At 43.0% G+C, this 23,427-nt stretch overlaps 1 protein-coding gene across 15 annotated transcripts in view; it reads left to right on the top strand.

Moving 5' to 3' along the window:
• Positions 1-23,427, top strand: part of PHACTR1 (phosphatase and actin regulator 1) — a 504,607-nt gene that overhangs the window by 253,444 nt on the left and 227,736 nt on the right. Inside the window, exon 1 of one of the 15 annotated variants that reach the window (XM_044773217.2) lies at positions 13,012-13,494. The exons of 13 other annotated variants lie outside the window; for them this stretch is intronic. In XM_044773217.2, the coding sequence (XP_044629152.1) occupies positions 13,242-13,494 (253 nt within the window). In that variant the 5' untranslated portion in view covers positions 13,012-13,241. Of the gene's footprint in view, positions 1-13,011; positions 13,495-23,427 lie in introns of those variants that run through there. One more of the 15 variants, XM_044773222.2, reaches the window with a different exon arrangement.

Below are 23,427 nucleotides of genomic sequence, written 5' to 3'. Positions count from 1 at the left end.
AACCCAAGTGATGATGAGGTGGAAAGGGAAACTTACATATACTGTTGATGAGATGATAATTGTTACAATCACTTTGAGAGCTACGTGTTAGTATCTAGTTAAGCTAAAGATGTGCATATCCTTTGACACAACTATTCCCATTCTATTAGTATTCCTTAAAGAAACTACTGCACAAGAGTACAAAAGAGAACTTTATCCAGACGCTCGCTGGAGAATTCTTTGTAATTGCCAAAAACTTCAATACCAACTAAATAACCCTCCATGAGGGAATTCATGAATAAGTTGTGATATAATCCTATATCGGAAGACCAACACAACAGGAAATATGAGTGGACTGGATTTATGTGAATCAACATGCAATAATCTTAAAACACAATGTTGAATTAAATGTGGAATGTTACAGAATGATTCTTAAAACGTGATGCCACTTATGTACCTTTGAAACCCACAAAGCAATAGTATATGATGCTTGCAAATGCATACATATATGGTAAAAGTATAAAAACATAGATGAGATACACCAACATCAACTTCAAGGTAGTCGTTGCCTCTGGGAAAGGGGGTGAGAAAAGGAAGGATAAGGGGTCTTTGACTGTATCTGTAATTTTTATTCCTTTATATACCTCCTAAAGCACTAAAGCAACTAGGAAACAATGTGAAAATTTTAAAGCCTGAATCATGCACACATGAATGATATAGTAGTCACTATCTTTTTCTGCATCTTTGAAATATATCGTAATTAAAAACAATATTTGCAAGATGTTACAACAAATGTTCAATTAGCGGGAAGTTCCAGTGGGGCACTGACGACTGAGCAGGTGGTTCTGTCTGCCTAAGTGTGCTGGGGGATCCTTCGAAAATGGCACCCTTAACACTGTGCTATGAAAATGAGAAAGAGGCTCCTGGGAAAGAAGGGACTATCTTCAAGACGAGGAAATAGCATGTGGGAAGCCATGACAAGGCATGATATTGTGGGAATTGTGAGGCACTGGAGTAGCTATCCATGAAGTGATAGGAGATATGCAAGGTGGTGGAAGATGTGGCTACAGAGGAAGATCAGGCCTGTCTTGGCTGGAGGTCAAGATCTGATATGTCAGAGAGGTTAAACGCTCCCTGAAAACTCTTGCTTCTATCTAGAGTGTCATTTTCCTCTTCCAACACAATCAGTTCTTTACGTTTCTTTCTTCCTCGAGACAGAGACACTCTTCCAATAGTTGCAATTTAACATCTGTTCGAGTTACAGAATTGCATTTTTGGGAAAGACCTTTGCAATCGACTAGTCCAATTCCCTCATTTTGTCCACCAAAGAATGTATTGATCACTTTGAGGGTTTTTATCTTTGCAATCCAAGTTAACTCAGTTGGCTTTCTAGAAGGATTGATTCCTAGGAAAGATTTATGAAAGAACCAGGGAAAAGACTGTGTCCAGAGAAGTTGTTCACTGGTAGAAAATTTCATGAAAGTAATACTGTGATATATACAGATGGATGCTTAATAAATTACAAATTATTTTGATGGATTCTTAATTCTGAAAATTAATAAAAGAAGTCTCTTTAATTCATTTTCTGAAGAATGATATGGGGTGCCATCTCATCCCACCCTCAACTTTGGGGATTTTTATCAGAAATGAGAGAAGAATTAAGATGAAGAATGCATAAGGCTTGGTCACTGTATGCAGAAGATGAGGAAGAAGTGATCATACATAGCACAGAGGATTCAAGTCCAGGAGACTGGGAGAAGTGGGAGACCTGGGAAGGAGCAGCAGTTTGCACATGGAGACAAGGACAATGGTTTGGAACCAGAGTGTTGAATTTCAGAATGTGACTACATATTCCACATCAATCTTATTCATGCCCCTCCTCCAGCGCCACCACTTGCAATAGCTCAGATAAACATAATCAGGTCTTTCTCAAGAACTCTCTGTAGGGTTTTGAAAGATGGTTTCTGTCACTATAGGACAATCTCTTCCTTTTCTTGATTGAACTTTGCCTCTCAGGAAAAATTTGGCCGTCTGAAAAGTGAAATCCAATAAATAGTGTGCCCTCACTTTGGGGAAGTGCTTTCTTATTTCTTGTCTTCTCTCCTCCGTCTCACTTTGGGTTGAAACCTTTGTGCTTCCTAATCCTCCAGGTCCTGCTTGAGCCATAGGAAAATCAGAACGTCCATGAAGAATTCCTCCAATTTATAAGACTACCGTCACTGGATTTTTCGGTCCAGGTGGCACTGACAGGCGATTCGTGTGGATAGTAGCATCAATCTGGGTTTGAAGATGAAGATTTTATTTACTCATTCATTCTTTCCTCTGACAGTTAGTGATCTAAATAGTTCTGGGCAGTCTCTTCACGTTGTCAAACTTATGTTCATATTTATAATTAACACCCAAAACGATACATTTGCCAGTAATGGACCCTTTCTTTCCTGGGTTACCTATCTTCCCTCTTTAATGCAGCTTTGAGCTAAAGTCATTTTGGAGAACCCAGCAGCACATTGCTCATCTCTTTTAGCAAACAATACAGCGTCTAGGTAAAGCAAAAATGCCTGCTGTATTAGCTCAGCCATCCAGATTCTTTCTTGACCCGGCAAAATGCCAACGTAAACTACAAAGCATTATATACATTGCTGCTCGCTGTTGTTGTTAGTTGCAAATATTTATTTATAGGAAAACAGCTCAGCTCTGTCTTTATTCCAATATTACATGTGGAAATCTCTCATTATTTACATGCCAACAAAACCTGAGAAAAAATTTAAGCAGAAAGCATTTCCTAGGATGTTTGTGTGTCTCTGGTATTACTTTCATGCTTAAAAGCACAGTAACACAAATGACAAAGCCTGTCTCTGAAAGTATATCTAAGATTGAAACGATGTCAGCTATTGGTTGAGTATGTGCAATTGTCAAAAACTAAGCTTAGTTTTGCCAATGCCTGCCTTGGGAGTTTACTCTAAAAGAATTTAAGGATGGGCAATAGTCCCCAAACTGTGTATAAAATGTTCTAAAAAACTCACAGTTGACTTGATAAGCAGCATTTGAGAAAAATTAGCAGATCCTAATATGCAAACATGCGAGTATGCCCTGTATGGGCTCATGAACTGATCAGCAGGACAGCTTTATGAGCGATGCTGGTAACTTATATGCATTAGTGCCTTTGAGCCTGTCGGACAACCTTCAACTTTTGAACATCAGGTTCAGGCTATGGAGCAATGTCTCTACCTTTCTCTTTTAAATAAAACAGGAGTATTTTAATTTTAAGATAAAGTTGAGATTAGGATTTAGAAGAGCGAAAGTCCTCTTTGCCTTTAAGGAATTGACAGATTTGGGGGGCACTGGCCTGGGAAGGCCTGATTGTTTTCTTGAAATCAAGGGATCTTAACCTGGGGGCTCAAGATCTCCCCTGACATACTGCGAGTTTTGGAAAAGGAAGAGAAAGGGAGTCTGGAAAAGGGATTTCGCATAGTTAAAATGTTTGCAAGATTTACTTTGAATAGTTTCTATATTCATTAGGTTTGGTAAAATATAAAAATATGTTGATTTAATGTCCATAGTGGCTGAATGTTTCTCTAATGTCTTATCATAATCACATGTTTTCTAAGAATTGATCATTTTTGTCAAGGCTTAATAATTCTGTTTTTTCATCTGCTGAGTTTCAAGAAAAATGGCGTTTTTTTTTTTTTTTTTTTTTTTTGCTGGGAAAGGTTCTCCATGAGCTAACATCTGTTGCCAATCTTCCTCTCTCTCTCTTTTTTTTCTCTGCAAAGCCCCAGTGTGTGGCTGTATATCTTAGTTGTAAATCCTTCTACTTGTTCTATGTGAGCTGCCACCACAGCATGGCTACTGACAGACCAGTGGTGTGGTTCTGTGCCTGGGAACTGAACCCGGCTGCCGAAGTGAAGCATGTTGAACTTTAAACACTAGGCCGTCAGGCCTGGCTCAAAAAAAAAGGCATGCTCTAAAATGTTTTTAAAAGTAAATTACTTACAAGATTTGGGAATGAAAGAATGTTCATTTCAGTCCTTTTTTTTAATCCATAGAATGGAATGGTAGATTTACTTGCAGTATAAATGAGTAGATCCTCACAAATGTAACAGATTTGCCCTTCACCTTTAGGAATTTCTTCCTAAGTTGGCTTGGAAAGATTTTTACCTTCACTATAGCCTCGCTCCCATGTGCAAATTCCTCGACAGCAGTGTGATATAGTGGAGAGTGACTGGGTCTCTGAAGGGTGAATGGTCTGCATGCGTTTTGGATCTGGGCTCTGCCTTGTCTGTACCATGGAGCTTTGTGCAACTTCCTCCACCTCTCTGCCTTCTTCCTTGTCAGGTCGTGGTCAGAATACCTCAAGTCTTGGAAGTGTTGTGAGGATTAAATAACAACTTTTTAGTTAAAAATATATAATATTATATAACATTTAATTTTCAATATATAGTATTTAATATATTACTACATAAATAAATATATAAATACAAATATTTAATGTATTTATTAGTAGAAGCCCAGCTGAGTTTCTCAAACACACTGGAAGCTCACCAAGTGATATGTCACTCTCTGCCTCCCCCCCCTACAATGGACTGTCTTCCTCCGCAAACTCATCATTGTTACCCTAAGTGGGTTTTTAGAGTATATCCTTATCTATATATCCATGTATATCTATTCTTCTACTCTTTTAATGTCTTTTTCTCTTTCTCCCCAAAGCCCCAGTACATAGTTATATATTCTGGTTGTAGGTCCTTCTAGTTCCTCTATGTGGGACTCTGCCTCAGCATGGCTTGATGAGTGGTGCTAGGTCCACACTCAGGATCTGAACCGGCGGACCCTGGGCTGCCAAAGCAGAGCACGCGAACTTAACCACTACGCCACCGGGCCAGCCCCTGCTCTTCTACTCGTACATTGTAATAGCACACTCTAACATGATCTCTTTTTAGCCTTCTCTTAGCTTTTTAATTCACCCTCCCATTCCTGTCAATATTCCTTTTACATGTAAGATGGCTACAAAGTGTTCTTATAATAATTTGTGTGGCTAATAACATGTATCACAGAGGAAAAGCTCTATTGACATATAGTGGATAAAAATACGTATAATTCCTCTTCAGCACGGCTTCTCTACTGTAAAAATCTCTCTGGAAGCTCCAGAGATCACAGGAGCCTGGCGCGTTGGGAAGAGGAGTACAACTGGGCTTGTTAGAAGCAAAGATATTCCTTTGATCACTGACTTCACAAGTCTTAGAGCATATTGTAATGCTTTCCTCTGTGAATAAGACCATCTCATTTTCCGTGGAAGAAAGAATTTGCATGTCACACACTTAAACACCTGCCATACTCATGTAAACGCTCCCCATAGCTGGCGACTCACAGCCGCACACAGTTGTTTCATGTAGAACTCAAATTCTCACACTTGGAAAAGGGCCAACCTGTGTTTCTTGCAAATGTTACATTATCCTATTACCTTGTTCCTGCACCTGCTCGGTACAAACACAATTGTGATTCTGTCCTAATGGCCAATTATCATTAGCTGATCATGAGCTTTTGTTAAACAGTCCTGAGGGGCTCACCACACTGCAGATACAGCTCCAGCCCTCAAAGGATAACGCTGGTGAGTAACAACTGCGGTCTGTTTTCAAGATTGAAAGGGCAGGAACCTGCCAATATGAATGATAGATAAGAACCTGTGCATCCTATTTTTACCCCTGTTCTCTTTGCCACCAGCAGCTATGCTCTGCATGGCAGGAAAGGTTTCTGTGTCCTCTGCTTGTAGTCTGTAACCTTTCCTGGTTGTGTTTCATGATGCCATATGTTTCTGTCCTAAAATAGTAAAATAGTGCTGAGGGTCCTCTGAAGAAAAACTACATAGCAGCTCTCTGCATGTCAGTGGGATAGTTGGAGAAGGAAAGGTGTGCTTTGCTGTCAAACATATTTGGGCTCAGATTTCTAGTTGGTGAAATGCTAATTGTGTAACCTGGGAAATTTATTTAATCTTATTGAGTTTGTTTCCTGAAGCATAAAATAGAAATAATAGTTTCATCTTATGATGTTGGTGTGATAACTAAATAAGGTGATCCACACACACACATTTCTTGTTGTTGTATTAGTCTTGATAGGCTAGATTGCAGTAAAAACAACTCCAAAATTTCAGTAGCTTCAAACAACAGAAGTTCATTTCTCATACTACATGCTGCTTGTGGCTCAGCAGGTAGGTTGACTCGCAACAGAACCGAAAGGAAGCAGCAGCCGCGATCTTGAACTTCCACTCATCACTCATAGATCAGAACTAGCCACCTGGTTCCATCCACCATACGAGATTTAGATATACAAATTACAATCCCATCATATACCTGAAGATAGTAAATCAGAAATTTTTAGAGAACAGTATTAATGCTTACAATATTTGTCTTACAAAAATGAGGTCATGTTATAGTCAGTTCTCTGAATGTTAATTTTCTCATTAACAATATATTGTGGAAATCCTTCCAAGCCAACTTGGTTAGATATAACTCATTATTTTTAGTGGCATCATGCTATAAATAGTCCATAATTTATGCAGCCATTTCTTTATTGTTGGACTTTATTTTATTTTATTGTAATATAAACACACTTGATAACATCTTTGTTTTCTGGTGCTTTTATTTCTACAAGATAAATATCCAGGAGTGTCTAAATCTGCCAAAATTAACCTGTTTCAAAAAAGAAAACATAAGGCTATGTTTACAAGGGTATAAATCTCATTTTAAATGGGATTTATAATTTGGAGCAAAATGTAAAGAAACTAAATACTTTGGAAGAGCAAACTTCTCACTTACTAATCTTTAACAATTCTCAACCTCTACCTAACCTATCCTCTCTTTTTCCCTGGATGTGAGCAGAAATACTTGATCCCCAATTTTTTAATTTAGATTGAGAGGCTTCCTTGGATTATGGCAATACAGACTTCAAAGATGTTTGACATAACAAGACCTTGCAGAAAATTTCCTACCAGACCTGATCTTCTTTCCATCACAGACACAAAAATTATATTCACTCTGACAACATGGCCTGTGATGGAGAAGTTCCTCTTATTTAGACTTAAGAACTAGACCATTCCAGTCCTCTTCCCATCCACGGCAATGCAGAAAGAGAAAGAAACATTCCAAAATAATGCCGCAATCAAGAAACTACAGTTTACTGCTGACGGCTCTCCCTCAGTCACCTCTTTCTCCACCTGTTTCGTCTAAATGCTTCCAATCTTCCCTTCTCATCAGGTTGCAATCTGCTAAGTGTTTGCAGAACAATTTGCACAGAACAATCCCTTAGTAAGCATAATTAGCACAAGCCTAGAAGTAAAATTGCTTTTTATTCAAAGTTTTAGGAGGAAAAAAAGGAAAGTCTTAACTAAAATGAAGAGGAACCACACAAAAACACAAAAAACTCCTTATATCATTTAGACATCTCAACCTTATTTTTAAGAATTCAAGTTCTAAAAACAGAGATGTGAAATTGTTTTTTCCAACCTACTGTCCACTGACCTCCCCTGGCTCTTATACCAAAAACCTGCCAGGTTGGATTAAGAAATAATACGGGAAAAGCTAAGGCCAAAAGAACTTTTGCGATTGGCTCCAAAACACAGTTTGAAGGAAAACACTGTGGTAGAAAGCCCTTCTTTTAGGAGATTAAAAGCTTGCCAATTGTACAGCTGGTTTCTAGCCTTTATCTGCAGGAGTGACATTCAAAATATTTAATAACTACACTTGCAAGAGTCAGAAGGATAATCAACCTATCAGAACAGATGCCATCCGTAAACAATCCATACAGCTGTATAGTGTGCAAGAGCTGAATATGAGTTCTACTTACACATCACTGAATTGCCTAAAGAATTTAAAGTGGTCTCCCACAGCAAGCTCTGATCATATCTCCTTGCTCGGAATATAAATGCATTATACTAAATACGAAAAAGTCTGGAAACTGTAGGCCCCTTTTAATGACGGTCTACTTCCATTCTATGCCGTACTTCCATTCCAGCATCCGTAAAAACAAAAACACAAACACAACACACGCACACACAAAAGTGGCAGTAGTGTAGCACAATTTTGTGTTCTTGAGCCATTTGGAAGTAATTTTTAACCCTGTTCTTAAATTTATACTTTGCAGTTTGGCTTAAAGTCCTGGTTTTAACATATTACACATTTAGGTCAAACTTAGAAAAAAATAGATGCTATTCTTATATTTGAAATATATTGTTAACATTTAGGGAGTGTATTAGATTTTTAGGGCTGCTGTAACAAGTTACCACAAAGTTGGCGACTTAAAACAACACGTATTTATCCTCTCACAGTTCTGGAGATGAGAAGTCCAAATTTAAGGTGTCGACAGGGCCTCCATCCCTCTAGAGGTTCTTGGGGAGATTCCATTGCTTCTCTTCTTCCAGCTTCTGGTGACTGTTGGCATTCCTCGTGACTGCATCGCTCCAACCTCTGCCTTTGTCTTCACATTGCCTTCTCCTCTCCTGTCTCTGTCTTCTCCTCTCTGTCTCTGTTTTGCTCTTCTGTGTGTCCTTTATAAGGACACCTGTCGCTGGATTTAGGGCCCATTCAGATAATCCAGGATGACGTCCTCATCACAAGATCCTTAATTACATCTGCAAAGAAACTTTCTCCAAATAAAGTCAAATTCACACATTCAAGGGATGTGACAGGGACATATCTTTTGGGGGTGTCACCATTCAACTCACTAGGGGGAGGATAGGAACAAGAAAGGAGGGCAGGGACAGAAACAGGAGGAAAATGTAATGGATAGCTTGAGTTTAAATCAAAGAAAAAAATATGGAGGAAGAAAAACTCTGTTCTTACATCAAATACGTGTAGTCGTATTTATCTAAATACACCTCTTTGAGTAGTCCCATTGCTTTGCCTTGTACTGACATTAAGATTTTGTATTTCTACTCTATCTTTTTCATAAGAGTTTATGCAGTGTATGAGCATTTCCAAATTTCTACCCTTAACTTTGATTTTGACTTCCTTTAAGCCTAATAACTGTTGAGCACTAAAAGGAGGGCGGGGCATAGACGAGCAGAAAGCAGAACAAAATCTCAGTTCCAAGTTGGTTGCACAGTTTCCCACATTCAGACTTGGGGAATTTCAAGATTCATGGTTGCCTTTACATCATCATAATGGTGGTGTCTTCTGGAAAGCCCAATTTCCACACACTGCCTTGCTGGGTGTAACAGTCCTGCCAGGCTAATGACCACCCTTGACCACCCCGTCCCCCCACTGTGAACTCCTTCTAGCTTACATGCTTGCATTCTCCCCACATTGCTACCACCCCAGTCACCACCCCTCCACCCCCAACTGCTTCAGATCAACTTTCCCAGGGAACCTCTTCATCAGCTCCCTCTCTTCCACATTAATCACTGCAAAGCCCCCTTTACACATGGCTCCCACTCAGATACTAAATGCATATTTCTGCATGGCTGCTCCTACTTACAAACATGCACACTGTTTTCAGCTCTGTGTGCTCTGTTATTCTTATATGTCCTTTCATTGAATGCATCTTCTCTGCTATTAAATTTTAAGCTCCGTGAGATCAAGGGTCCTATCCATCATTTACTTAGGAACCAAATTGTGCATTCCACTGGTAGGCAATTAATACTATTATCGGGCTGATTCCTAGGGGGTGGCTCTCAAACTTTAATGTGCCTCCAGATTACCTGGAGGTCTTGTTAAAAAGCAGATTCTGGAGTAGAGCTTGAGGTGCTGCATTTCTCAGGCTCCCATGGAACCAGGATCTGCTGGTCTGTGGGATCACACTTCAAGTAGCAAAGTCTTAGGGCCCCAAACAAGTTTCAAGGAGGGGATTTACCAGTCAAGCGTATCCTAAAGAGGGGAGGGGGATGACATTGTCATGCACCTCAGTGACACTGAGAGTGATCACAGGGGACTCTTTCACATTTGGATCATCTGGGTGAAAATGCTATGCAGGGGGCTGGCCCGGTGGCATAGTGATTCAGTTCATGTGCTCTGCTTCCGCCGCCCTGAGTTTGCAGGTTCAGATCCCAGGCACGGACCTAGCACCACCATCAAGCCATGCTGTGGCAGCATCCCACATAAAACAGAGGAAGATTGGCACAGATGGTTAGCTCAGGGCCAATCTTCCTCACAAAAACAAAACAAAACAAAACAAAATGCTGTGCAGCCTACATAGGCCCTATGTTGAGAACCCCTGTTATAAGTGATAGAATGCTCTGGACTGTCCTTCCCTTCAGTATTTCCCTCCTTCCTTTTAGAAGAGAAGACAAAAGTCCCACAATATTTTTTTCAAGAATGCTGTAAGTTGACTGTTTTCTTCCATTATCAATGCAGGGAGATGATTATCAACAGCAGCAATAGAGCTGAGCCATAATTACAAGGATTGTAATTATGGGATGAGACAAACACACTCTGTATAAAGATCTCTAGGACGTTAGAGTAATGGATACCCGAAGAAGGCTTCATTGAGGTGCATTCAGGGTACAGAGCAGGGTCAAGAGAAAATGTCAGATGTCTGTGCACACCTGCCCTGCTCCTGCTGAGGGTCAGAGGAAAGGTGGTGCTGGCAGCCACCAGACACAGCCATCTTCTTCCAAACTGCTGCCAGCACTAAAGTATATTCCATCCTGGTCCCCTCTCTACCCACGTTCTGTTGTAACAATAGGAGATAGTGCTTCCCAGCTTCCAAATTCAGTCCGAGACACTAAAATTCAGACATCTGCTAAGGGCAGCATGGTCTTATAGAACTTTCAGCTATGTCAGAAATGTTCTACCATCCAATACAGTAGCGCCGTTGAATACAGTAGCCACTACAGACATGTGACTATTGGGCACTAGAACTGTGACTAATGCAGCTGAGGAACTGAAATTGAATTTTAGTCAGTTCATGTGTAAAGAGCCACGTGTGGCTAGTGGATCCCATATTGGACAGCACAGGTAGAAGCTGAAAACTCAGGGAAGACAGTTTAGGAAGATGGAGCACCAAACAAGGGAATGGCTGTCTGTGGTACAGCTTCATCTTTTCACATACTTCACATTAATAAAGAGCCCCCACAACTGCGGGCATCACCTTTAATATTTGAGCTTACGCTGGTGGTCCTGTCAGTGTTCTCTATGCTACAACGCCAGCTGGCCAATTAAAATAGAGACACCCAGAGCCTTTAGGCTGGGGCTTAGTATTCAGTGAGTGAATAAAAGATTGCAGTGGGCCCAGTTGTTTTAATAAGACCATACCGGGTCTAGACAGGTCTATGTTCTGAGGCGTGCAATTAAAAAAAAAACTCATTTAAGAAAAGATGTAATTTTTTCTTTTTCAGAAGGGAGTTAAGAGATGACACAGTTTGGGGGAGGGATCTGAGGATTAGGAAAAGAGAATAACAAATGTTTGCCTGTGACACGATGCAATAAATTGCCTCATACACTCCACCAGTATAACAGATGGGTCCTTTGCCATCTCTAAGATAAGGCTTATAATTAACCAGAGACTGAGTGACATGAATCTGACATGAGCCGATATAGTGAGATTTACCTGTGGCTGGTTGGGCTGGTAATCCAGGCAGAGAAGGGAGGGGTCCCCGAGAGCCCCCGGGGGGCATCAGGAGAGACTTGGTTTTGAGCTAATTAAAGAGAGCACAACTCCAACATTCGAACTGCACTTCAGTGCCTGACGTCTCCTTCTGGAGCAGGCTGTGGTCCTGGACACCCCATGTTCCTAACTACGGAATGCAAATGAAGCTCTGAAAGTGCTGACTGGGGCAGAACATTTTGCAGATGAGAAGTAGGATAAATGACAGAGTGGTAGAATTGGAATGATCAGAAGCATATTATAGCACAGTAATTTACTGTCCCCAGTGGAGTGTTGACCCTCTTCCCTGGTAGGTGAACTGTACATGTAGAATTTGCCCTGTTGGAGGAAGGACTGGCAGTGATCTGCCCTTTGTGGAAGGTGCAGTCACAGTGTATTATGAAATTCACTTTGGGGAAGTTTCTGGAAATAGCTGGTGGTAATAGTGCACCCTTTAACTTACACTATTTCCATAGGCAGGAAAAGAGGGTGAGGGTTGTGGCTCACAGGGGTGGGGTGGGATGACAGAGGCTCAGAGTCAGACACACCTGGCTGTAAATACCTATTTCACCACTTCTGCTTTGCATCAAGATCACCTGGGGAGCTTGTTCAAGCTACAGATCCCCAGGCCCTACACTGACCTACTAAACCAGAATCTCAGGGCTTGGGGTCCCAAAGTCTCTATTTTTTAAATAAGCACCCAAAGCAATTGTGGTATGAGGCTTCTGTAAGCCTTAGCTCTCTTAAAGTGATGTAGGATTCACAACACCTGAGTCAGGATTACTGCGTAGACATTGTGTGATATTTTAAAAAAGCGCAGAAGACAAAAGGCTCAATAACTTGTAGCTGTTATTATTATTGAGCCATTGATGTACCTTACTGAAGACACTGTTCTTTCTTTGGAAATCTCCATAGATGTCCATTGCTTTGCTAAGCCTTATTCGCTGTGCTAAGACAGCTGGGGAATCTTCAGCCAAATTAGCTGGGATCCCAAAGTTGCGAGTTGTTGTTTCTGAGTATTGATAAAAGCAGCCTTTTCTGTCCCTTTTTACTCTAAGTTTCAATGACACTGGTGTAAGAGCCCCTTCAGGCTGAGGAATTTCTATTGAGGGTGAAAACATCAATTATGTTGTAACAGGTTGTCGGCTCCAGAAGTCAAGGGCTGTGCGTTGGACCCACTAGAGAATGATAATTCTGGCCTCCGAGAGGTGCCTGCACCCCGAGGGCTCCCAGCGCAGCGGCCGTCAGGGTGGGACGTCTCGCTTTCAGATTTGGCCGCGTGAGGCTTGAAGAAAAGGGGGAGGGGGAGGCTGGCGTTGTGCCCTGAGCTCGAGAGAGAGTGAAGGTAGCTGCAAACCCAGCAGGCTCAGTTGCTGGAGCGGAGATTTACGGAGGGGTGGGGCTGCCAGGGGAGGATGTGCACGTGAGGCCGCGAGAGAGGTGGGAGTGGAGCATCTCAGGTAGGACCGAGGAGCGCCTTCCGGAAAACCTCCTCCGGCCGCGGGATTCGGATTGGCTCGGTCCACGAGGTCAAGACCCTTTCGGCGCCTTCCCCTGACCCGCCCCGCAGTGGTCGCGTTGCTGTAGAGACGCGGGAGCGGGGCGGGGCGGGGGCATGCTGGCCAGGCGGCTGGGCGCGAGTGGCAGCGCGGGCGCCCGAGCAGCGGCCGCCCGGGGCGCCCGGGGGCCGGATGGCGGAGCCCACGCGCGCCGCGGAGCCGGGGAGGTTTGCGCTCCGCTTGCCGCGCTGCAGGGAGGGCGCGGTGCCAGGCGCGAGCGCCCAGAGACCCAAAAAGAAAGCTTTTTATTTGCTGAGGATGAAGCCCCTGAAGGAGCCCGCCCCCAACAACAACAACAACGTATCCTTTGTGATCCATTGTCAACTAGGCAAGGAGATCAAACACATTTGCAGCAACTGCAGTCGCGGGGAGGATGCCCGGGACGGTGAGTGCCGGGGCCCGTCGGGGCGGCGGCGAGCGCGGGAGGCGGGGAGGTCGCTCTGTCAGTCCCCAGTGTGGGGACACAGCCGGCGTCTCTGCCTGGATAACTGCGAGGACATCCGCCCTCTTCGCAGGCGTGACCCGCCTGCCCGGCACTTTGCAGAGTGCCGCCCAGAGCCAAACCCAGACCGCATCCGTACCTAGACCATTGATGTATGTGCTCCCCCAAATAAGGGGTTTGAAACAGTTAAAGGGACAACTCTGACATTTTCTTTGGGAAGGTGGGGTTTTCGGGGATTTGTCTGGGGCAACATTACTAGCTTTAACATGGTTATTACACCTGCTTTCTGGGCTGCTTAGCTGTACGCCCATCCTTGCGTTGTGATGGGCTATAGGCTTTGCTGGGCTGCGTTACAGATGTGGGCTTCAGGGGGGTTCACTTCGGAGAGGTGGTTTGGCCTCGGCTACAGCGCCCAGCGCCCTGGAGACTTGTGGAGTTGTTGAATGATGTCTGTTTAGAGTAAAACATGGCCGTGATTTTGGAGTGCCGCGCCTGGCCCCTTTGGAATGATGCCTAACGGCCAAAATGTGGGAGGTGGGGGAGGGGGCGTGCCGCGGCTTTTTCCAGGTGAGCCTGTGCGTGTGCGAGCCAGAGCGCTCCCCCAAATCCCTTCTGAAGTGGGGCGGTGAAAGGGTGCCAGGCTGCCAGCGAGTCTGGGCACAAGGAGCCAAGAAGGAGGACTGCTCGGCGCGGACCAGGCAGAAGCCTCTGCAGATGTGGACGCGCCTGTGTGGCGGTGCGTTTCGCAGGAGCCTCCAGGCGATCCGAAGCAGCTCCCAGAGCCTACTCCGGAGGGCCACTGAAGGTCGCGGAAAAGTTTTAGGCAGCTGATTTTGCAGGGAAAGCATTAGCCACTGGCCGGCCTGATGCTCCTCGCCTCGCTTGACACTCACACCTGCTTGGGCAGGCAGATTTTCCTATCCACCAGGCAGGTTTCGCTGGTTCCCTTTTGGAAGAGCAGATATTACTTAGGATCCCTCCCCCGTTGATTGTTCTGCCTCTGAAGTGCAGAGTAATGAAGTGACTGTGGCTTGGCTAATGTCTTTTCAAAATTAGAGTCTTGCTAGTGTAATTATACTTTTCTTTGATTAAACTACAAGAGACGCTGTGCAGAGTGGAACTAGGCATCCTACGGAAAACCGGCTGTACTGGAGGCAGGCAGGCGCGCAAAACACGCTAAGGCTGCTCCTGTTAGGTTTGGGGGAGGATATCCGTTTATGAGAAGCACACACCCGCTGACATGTGTTTGGTCCTGTGGTTACTATATAAGCTGATGACACTTATGGAATATAAATGGATTAATGGGATGATCCAAAGCCAGACTTTTACCATATGATGTGATAGAGCGTGAGATGCTGGCTAAAATATTTATTAAATGAATCACTGTGTTGCCTGAATTGCTTCCCAAATGGGCTGCTTGCAGAACCTTGGGAGTTTATTTAAACTGGGATCTCTAAATGTTGCTTCAGGAAGGAAAGGTCTGTGTCTACACTCAAGGATGCGTGTTTACACGTGTAATTATGAACACCATCACTGGTAATGTTAGACCGTATGCTGTCAGTGGAGGTGGGCATATATTTTAGCATGCAGCACATATTTCTGCTTGCAACATGCATCATGTCTGCAGTCTCCAACATTCCAGCATGTCTTAAGGAGATACATGTGGATGTTCATGTGTCATCTCAAATGACAAAAATATTTAATTTCAAAAGATGCTTGTACAGAGGAGACCTCCTGTTATGGTGCCTAACTTTTGCCTAATTGTACACTACACTGCTAATCCTGCCTTCCTTGAGTGTGTGCACTCATGTCATCACTGAAATAGAACGTCAGAGGTTTAAACCTTCTACTTTTACTACCAGACCCGAAAACAGCATTGCCCACTGGAAAAGGAAAGGAAGTGGTCAAATCAGTTTCACTTTCTGCAAAGGTTGCCCTTTGATGGTAGATTGTTCTGAGCGGATGTTCTGTTAGATAACTTCTCCAGAAGCTGCTTTCCATTCGAGTCATCTTTTATGGCTGCCAGGAGAGCCACTATTTTAAAGGTAATGTATAGTAAAGATTGTAGCAATGCGAACAGATTTGGTAGGGCTCGCTGGAGGAGGATGTTTGTTGCTGTGGGGCATGCCCGCATCCTGTCCAGCACCATGAATGTGTTTGGTTTCTCATTCAGCACGGAGGAGGCCATGTAGTGGCAACCAAGGAAAATTTTGGTGCAGCTGGAAAGCCCTCACTTGCAATTTTACACAGGTAAAATTTTACAGAGGTATTGCTCTGTGAGTCTCTCTCGTTCTTAATTTCTTCATTTATAGTATGCAGTTATTTTAAATATATTTAAAACATTTTAGTCACTTTCAGTTTAAAGACAATCTATCACTAAAAGTATTTGACTTATACAGAATAAACTTTCAAAGGAAAAATATTCCTGGCTAGTCGAGCATATGTAAAAGGTGAAATTACATTTTAACAATTGCTGTTTTATTAAGAGTATTTTTTTTAAAAAGTTCCTCGTATCCACTCACTAGTATTAAAGATGCTTTACTGACCTTATTTTAAGTAGTTTTCTATTAAAAAAACAAACCCTATAGAATACAGTTCACCATTAACGGCCAAAGATAGTTTGTGTTTCCTTCATCGTTGCTGTTCTGGTTGAATACTAAAGCTGTTTTCAGATGAAGAATCAAGCTTATATAGCACTTCCGTGCTTTGGCCACAGAGCAAGTACAGGGTGGAACAAAGATTCAAAACCTTGTCTGTCTTTAAAATCTATATGCTTTCCCCCATGCCATCAAGGTGATTTTTTTTAAATGGCACCTACACTGAATGTAGAAAATTAGGTACTGCGATGTGTATGTGTTATATACAGGTGCAGCCTCGACAAGCCAGGTATATTAGGATACAGAATTAGAAGAAATTGCAGAATTTTTTTAGTACATTCCATTTTTTAAAAGTCTGCCTTACCTACTTGATAGAGAGGCTAACATTGGTAGGAATAGAAGGAGAGAAATTTTTAGCTAAGTAGATTAGAAGTTATGTACCTTGTAAAGCTACAGGAAACAGCTAAATCATCGCTGAACTTCTATTGGAAGTTAATAGGAGACTATGATTTAATTTACAAATAGTTAAAAATCAACTTTAGGGAGAAATCTATTCTAGAAGGCAAGATATTTCTGTATATAATTTCCTTATATACAGGAAATTTTCTATTCTCATTTGAATTCCTTTTGAGTCTGTAAATAGTGAGAGAATTATCATAGGGATTATAACATCATTGATAATTATGTATTAAGATGTAATTTCAATAGAAATACAACATTTTAACTTCTTTTCTTTTTTGAGGAAGATTTGCCCTGAGCTAACATCTGCCACCAATCCTCCTCTTTTTTACTGAGGAACATTGCCATGAGCTAACATCCATCACCAATCCTCCTCTTTTTGCTAAGGAAGATTGACCCTGAGCTAACGTCTGTGCCCATCTTCCTCTGCTTTATACGTGGGGTGCCTGCCACAGCATGGCTTGATGAGTGTTGCATAGGTCTGTGTCTGGGAGCCGAACCGGTGAACCCCGGGCCGCCAAAGCAGAGTGAGTGAACCCAACTGCTACGCCACCGGGCCGGCCCCCATTTTAACATTTTTAAAACAATTTTTAGAAATATTTCAAAGCCTGTATCTTATAGTGGCATATTTAAGAAGTAATCAAATGATAATGCATTTATAAACAAGACATATTGATTACAGCTGTTACCCAGTGCCTTTTACATATCATTAATCGATATTTCAAGGCTGTCTTCATTTCCCTAACTATGATTCCTGTTCTTCACATATTCATATACAAATTCACCACTCCATTGACTCACTAGACACACTTCCAAATTCTGTGTTAGGGATTCGAAATAGTGAACATGTTTTCTAATGAATTCCCATGTGAACCTTTAGGAATGACAGTTTGTCATAATACTTCTCCGTTACTCTGACCGTTGGGTTCATTCAGCAAGACAGCCTTTTAGAAGAGAATGCCTTTTAAGTTTGTATGGGTCAAATCCCTCATTTTGCAGATGAGAAAACTGAGGCGCATAAAGATTAGGTGAGCAATCCTTCAAGATCCATCCACTGTTGGGTGTCAGGGCTGCTGACAGAACTTGTCCCTTGTTGAAGGAAGCCATTTGTAAGCAGTGGTCCAGAGCTGGGTCCTGGAACCGCACTGCTGTTTTCAGATAACAGCTCCTCCCCTTGCTAGCTGGGTGACTTTAGGATACCACAATATTATCTACTGCCTGGGGTTGTGCGAATTCAATGAAGTAATTGGTACAAAGCCCTTAGCATGGTGCCCACAAGAGAAAGCCCTCGGGAAATATTAGATGTGATTTCTATCATTTGTATTGTTACCGTCAAGTCTAATTTTGTCTTGGGTTTTTCCTCCTGCTGGACAGCACTGCTTGACCTCTTCTGTAATTAAACTTTCTTGGATTGGGTCCAAGATGAAAGCACCCCGTTCGACTCTATATCTAACAGTTAACACATACATTTCTAATAAGGCGAGTGAAGTAAGAGTGAGCCTGGCAAAGAGCCCCGTCAACAGTGCGCATGTCAGCAGTATTTTGTTTTGCTTTTTCGGTTTTAATGTTTCAACAATCAGGACCAGTACGTTGTAGGTAAAAGGACTCACCACATATGTCTAAATTTACAATGACTGAGCATTTTTTGGTCGGTTTGAGTCATCAAAAAAATAGGCAAGGTGACATCCATTGTTTCTCAGGAAGAAAGAAAAAAGGTGAATAGTTGAAAAAAGTAGTTACTGGGGGGCTGTCCCCGTGGCCGGGTGGTTGAGTTCACGCTCTCCACTTCAGAGGCCTGGGGTTTGCTGGTTCGGATCCTGGGTGTGGACCTACACACTGCTCATCAAGCCATGCTGTGGCAGCACCCCACATAGAAGAACTAGAGGGATGTACAACTAGGATATGCAACTATGTACTGGGGCTTTGGAGAGGAAAAGAAAATAGTAGTTACTGGAAAATTCTGTAGTCGTGGGTCTTGTGGAATCTCAGTTAAAGGGACACCTGTGGAGGATTTGGCTGGAAGCAAGGGGTAGCGGCTGGGAAACTGCTTCCTTAAGATCAGGAGAGCCTCGAAAACGCTGACTGAAGCAGGGTAGAGAGGTGGTGTGGAACCCTGAGAAGAAGGGCCCTTGCTCAGGCAGCAGGAAGAGAGAGGAAGCCGGGCTTAGCAGGATGTGGGCAAGGGTGTACAGAGTGGGGGATTCTAATGAAGTTGTGCGCTTAGAATTCTGTTGGAGTATCCTGTCCTCGGACAACGGAGCTGTTGATTGATGCTCTTACATTCGTTTGTAAAACTAGCAGCTTGTGTGTGCTGGGCCCCCTCAGCTTAGGGAGAAGTACCAACAGATACAACGACCATTGTTCCCCTTGGAGAATTTGGACTCTAGTGAGAGCAGCAGGAAAGTAAACTGCTCAATTATTGGAGGAAGCTGTTAACTGTGCGGGTAAGGCAGGAGGGCTTCCCAGAGGAGGTGATATTTGGACTAGGACCTAGGGGAGGAGTTTTCCCAGATAAAGAGAGAAGGGCATTTCGGTAATGAAAAAAACACACTCAAACCATTTAAACTGTAAAAGAGTGTGCCTTTCTCGGGAAAGGGGAGAAGTTCAGCAGGTAGAATTTGTGGAATGTAGACAGGAGATAGTCTGGAAACGTGTTGGGGCATCTCATCATTTTTTTCCAGCAATACATTTTTGAAGCATTTTTATGTGCCACGTTAAGCATTGGGGATATAAAAATCAGTCAGATAGTATGGCGTTTGCCTTCAGAGACCTTATAACGTAGCACAGGGAGATAGACAGGTAGACAAATACGTGCACAGAAGTTCTAAAAGTGTTGGAGAGAGAAAGGTGGTGTTTTAGAGGTGGGAAGGAGACAGTGGTAGGTCCTACTGTGGGCAAGAAGGGAGTCAGGAAAAGCCTCCTACAGTTTCCGAAGGAATTCAGATTTCATCCAGTGAGCACTGAGGGCGGCACAGGGGTTTTTAAGCAGAGGTGATGTGATAAGTTACTTTCTTTTTAACTTATATTATGGAAAATTGTACACATAGACAAAAGCAGACAGAATAGGATAATGAAGCCACATAGACTCATCACCCACATTCCCCCACTCCTGGATTATGTTGTGGCAAATCTGAGTGGGTTTGTATGATGGTGTTCTTATGATGGTCTAACCAGGGACCAGCCAAGAGGAAGGGCCTGGGTCCCACGGCCGCTCAAAGCTCAAGAAGGGGCGTCGCAAGACCTTGAGCAGTGCATGTGGAAAGACCAAGGTTCTGCTGTTTTGTTACAGACTCATGCCAAGGGCCAGTGACGCTTTCAAGCATCTGCGATTCAAAGGCAGTTGACTTTATCTTTAGCATAACTTTGAACTCATACATAATTTCGCTAATAATTTTCCCTTCCATTCTGGTATCTGACACTTTACAGACAACATCTGTAAACATTCACTTAATTTAGAAGAAGAAATGTTAAAAATATTTATAAAATCTTGAGCTTAAAATATACACATATGTCTAAAGGAGCTAAAAAAGATCAAACTAGGAAGATCAATAGATAAAATTTATACATAAAACGTTATTGCAAGAGAGGGATAAATACTTGTTTGCTAGTCCCAATCATTCATTTCTCTCGTTTGCTAATTAATACGAATGGTAAGCATTTTTTGGACTTGAATAGGTGTTCAGAGTTTTAAGGTGTGTCTGAAAGGAGGGGACACGATGAGCCAGGTAGGAGCCGCCTGCAGTGGCTCCACGGTCCATGCCAAGTAGGCAGTTGTGATGGAAGTGATGAGGTGCAAGGGAGCCTGTTGAAGGCAGAGAGCCAGGGGCAGGAGAAGGGGTGAGCTTCCCTCAGCCCGAAGGTTGACAGGGGAGAAAAGGAAAGACCAAGGAGGCCAAAGTTGCAAAGCTCTGGGTAAGAGAACCAGAAGCAAAACAAGAATCCAATTGTTGGGTTGGAAAAGAAGAAATGAGTAGTAGGGATTTTCTGCCTGGGGAAAAATCAGCCACAATGTTAGCAGCAGCCCACGTGAAAGAAATAAGGGGATGGTTGTTTTTACAGTTGTAGTATTTCTATGTTCAAGGCCAGAGGAAGGATAGAATGTAGTTATTCCTTTCTTACAAGGCTAGTAACAAGCACTGAGGCCTACAGAGAACTTGATGTGCGAATATAGAGATACAGGATGAGTTCCTGCCCTTGGAGAAACTCTCAGTCCATGGGGGAACATTGCTGTATAGGGGTGGGCTCAGGGTGCTGTGGATACACATGTGGCGACTCTGTCTCCTTCTCCGGGGAGAAGGCCAGCGAGGTCGTGTGGGAGGAGACAGCACTTGAGCTGAATTGTGATGGGTGAAGAGGGTTGGGCTGGCAAAGATGCCTGAGGGAAAGTCACTCGGGCAGGATGAAGCATGTACAGAGAAAGGCTGGGAGGCCCAAGGAGGGCATCCCATGTCGACTGCTCAGGGCCAGGGTCTGCCTTGTCTCTCCTTCTATCTCCCTTGCCCTAGGCAACCACCAAGCTACTTTTCGTTTCTGTAGACTTACCTATTCTGGAAATTTCTTATAAATGGAATCATGCAGTATATGGCGCTGTACCTGTCTTCTTGCACTTAGCGTAATGTTTTTAGTGTTCGTCCATGCTGCAGCACGTTATCAGTACTTTCTTTTTTTGCTGAATCATTGTATGGATATGACATATTTTGCTTATCCATTAATCAGTTGATGGGCATTTGGGTTGGTTCCACTTTTTGGCTGTTGTGAGTAATACTGTGGTGAGCATTCCTGTACAAGTTTTAGTGTGGATGTATGTTTTCATTTCCCTTAAGTGTATACCTGGGAGCAGAATCGCTGGGTCGTATGGTAACACTCTGTTTAGTGATTTGAGGAACTGCCAGAGTCTTTTTTCTCTTTTTTTTTTGAGGAAGATTAGCCCTGACCTAACATCTGCTGCCAATCCTCCTCTTTTTGTTGAGGAAGACTGGCCCTGAGCTAACCTCCATGTCCGTCTTCCTCTACTTTACATGTGTGACGCCTGCCACAGCATGGCTTGCCAAGTGGTGCTAGGTCTGCGCCTGGGATCCAAACCTGCAAACCCCAGGCCGCCAAAGCTGAGCACATGAACCTAACCGCTATGCCGTGGGGCCGGCCCCCAGATTCTTTTTAACAGTGGCTGCACCATTGTACATTTCCAGAAGTAATGAATATATGAAAGTCCTGTTTCTCTACATTCTCTCCAATGCTTGTTATTATCTGTGTTTTGAATTATAGTCACCCTGAAGGATTTTTAAGAAGGAAAGTGAGAAGGTTCTGAGTTGGTGGTCAAGAAGAGAGTTAATTCAGTCCATTTCAGAAAGCCAGTAACTTTAGAAAACCTAGATGCCTTACATAAGTGTATTTCTGTTATACTTTATACTTTGCGCGTTATTTCCTTGTAATCATCAGAACAACCTTTTAAGGTTGGAATCACTATCACGACCCTTTTAGAGAAGAGGGAACAGGAAATCAGAGTGGTTGCGGCTTCCTGCGTGTCACCTGCTGGTGTGGCTGTACCTGGGCCGTCCCTCTGGCTCTGCCTGCGCAGCCGGGATTGACTGCTTCTGAGATGTGAACCTCTAAGAAGAGAGAGTTATTCTGGCCAAGAAAGTTTAACTTCTTAAAGTGATTACTTAAATGTGAAAATCATTCAGGAAAATTTGGGCAAAAATGAACACTCAAAGCAAACTGTCAATTCATTAAAAATCGAGAGAGGAAATTATGTGGCGGAGAGTGTGTTTGGTTGGAATCAGGAAGCCTTGGGGACCACTGATGCCCTCTACTCGCTCTCAAGTCACCTTTGTCCTGAGTTTCTTCCATGTGCAAAACGAACTTACTTCTCTTCTCTGAAGACCTTGCTGAGGTGCCTAAATCCATCTCGGTCACTGGGTGGTAAGCTGTGCCCCATGACCCCTCTGCCTATTTTTGTAGGTTGGGGAATTTTTTTTACAATTGCAGATGTTTGACCAAAATCAAAGGAAGAATACTATTTAGTGACACAAGACACTTACGTGAAATTCAAATGTCAGCGTCTATAAATAAAGTTTTACTGGAACACAGCCACACACAAGTGCTTACGTCCATGGTGGCTTTTGCACTCAACTGCACAGCTGAGAAGTTGCACAGAGATCCACAAGGCCTGAATACTTACTCTCTGGCGTTTATCAGAAAAAGTTTGCTGACCCCTGACTACATCCAAGTTCCTGTGATTAGCAAATACCACTCGTAATCATCTTCGCACTAAGATCATCGTATCTTAGAATTGAAAGGGACCTGGTCACTGTGTCATTCCCGTGAGCTGCAGTTTTGGTTTTTTTCAAAAGCCTTCTTGATGTCCTAGTGTATGCGGAGGAGCAGATTTAAAATGAAAATCGACCTGAAAAGAAACTACTCATCTGAACTGGTTTGTGGAGTATCTTTGTTTTCCCCGCCCCCACCCTGACCTTTCTGTGGGCTTCAGGCTGGCACATTGACAAAGGGGAGGGGTGTCTAATCCCCACCTAAGAGCTAACCATCTTGACTCCGTTATTGTTTCGGTGTGAACTTTAGAACAATCGGCTCTGCTGTTTTGGCATATGGAGATTTGCCTCCACGGTAGTTATTTAGCAACCCACAAAAGTAATTATAAAATCAAATAATTATCTTCTAAACAAGCTGGAACCCCAGCAGTGGCTCTTGGGGGGGAAAAAAAAGTTCCTGTTCCTTAATTTTCATTTTTAGGGCTGTGACATTCTGCTTTGCTTGCCCCCTCACCTCGCTTGTTGTGTTATTTCAAGGACAATAGCGATCT

The sequence above is a fragment of the Equus asinus genome, chromosome 8 (assembly GCF_041296235.1).
Source record: "Equus asinus isolate D_3611 breed Donkey chromosome 8, EquAss-T2T_v2, whole genome shotgun sequence".
NCBI classification, from domain to species: Eukaryota; Metazoa; Chordata; class Mammalia; order Perissodactyla; family Equidae; genus Equus; species Equus asinus.
This window is presented reverse-complemented; position numbering and strand designations above follow the sequence as displayed.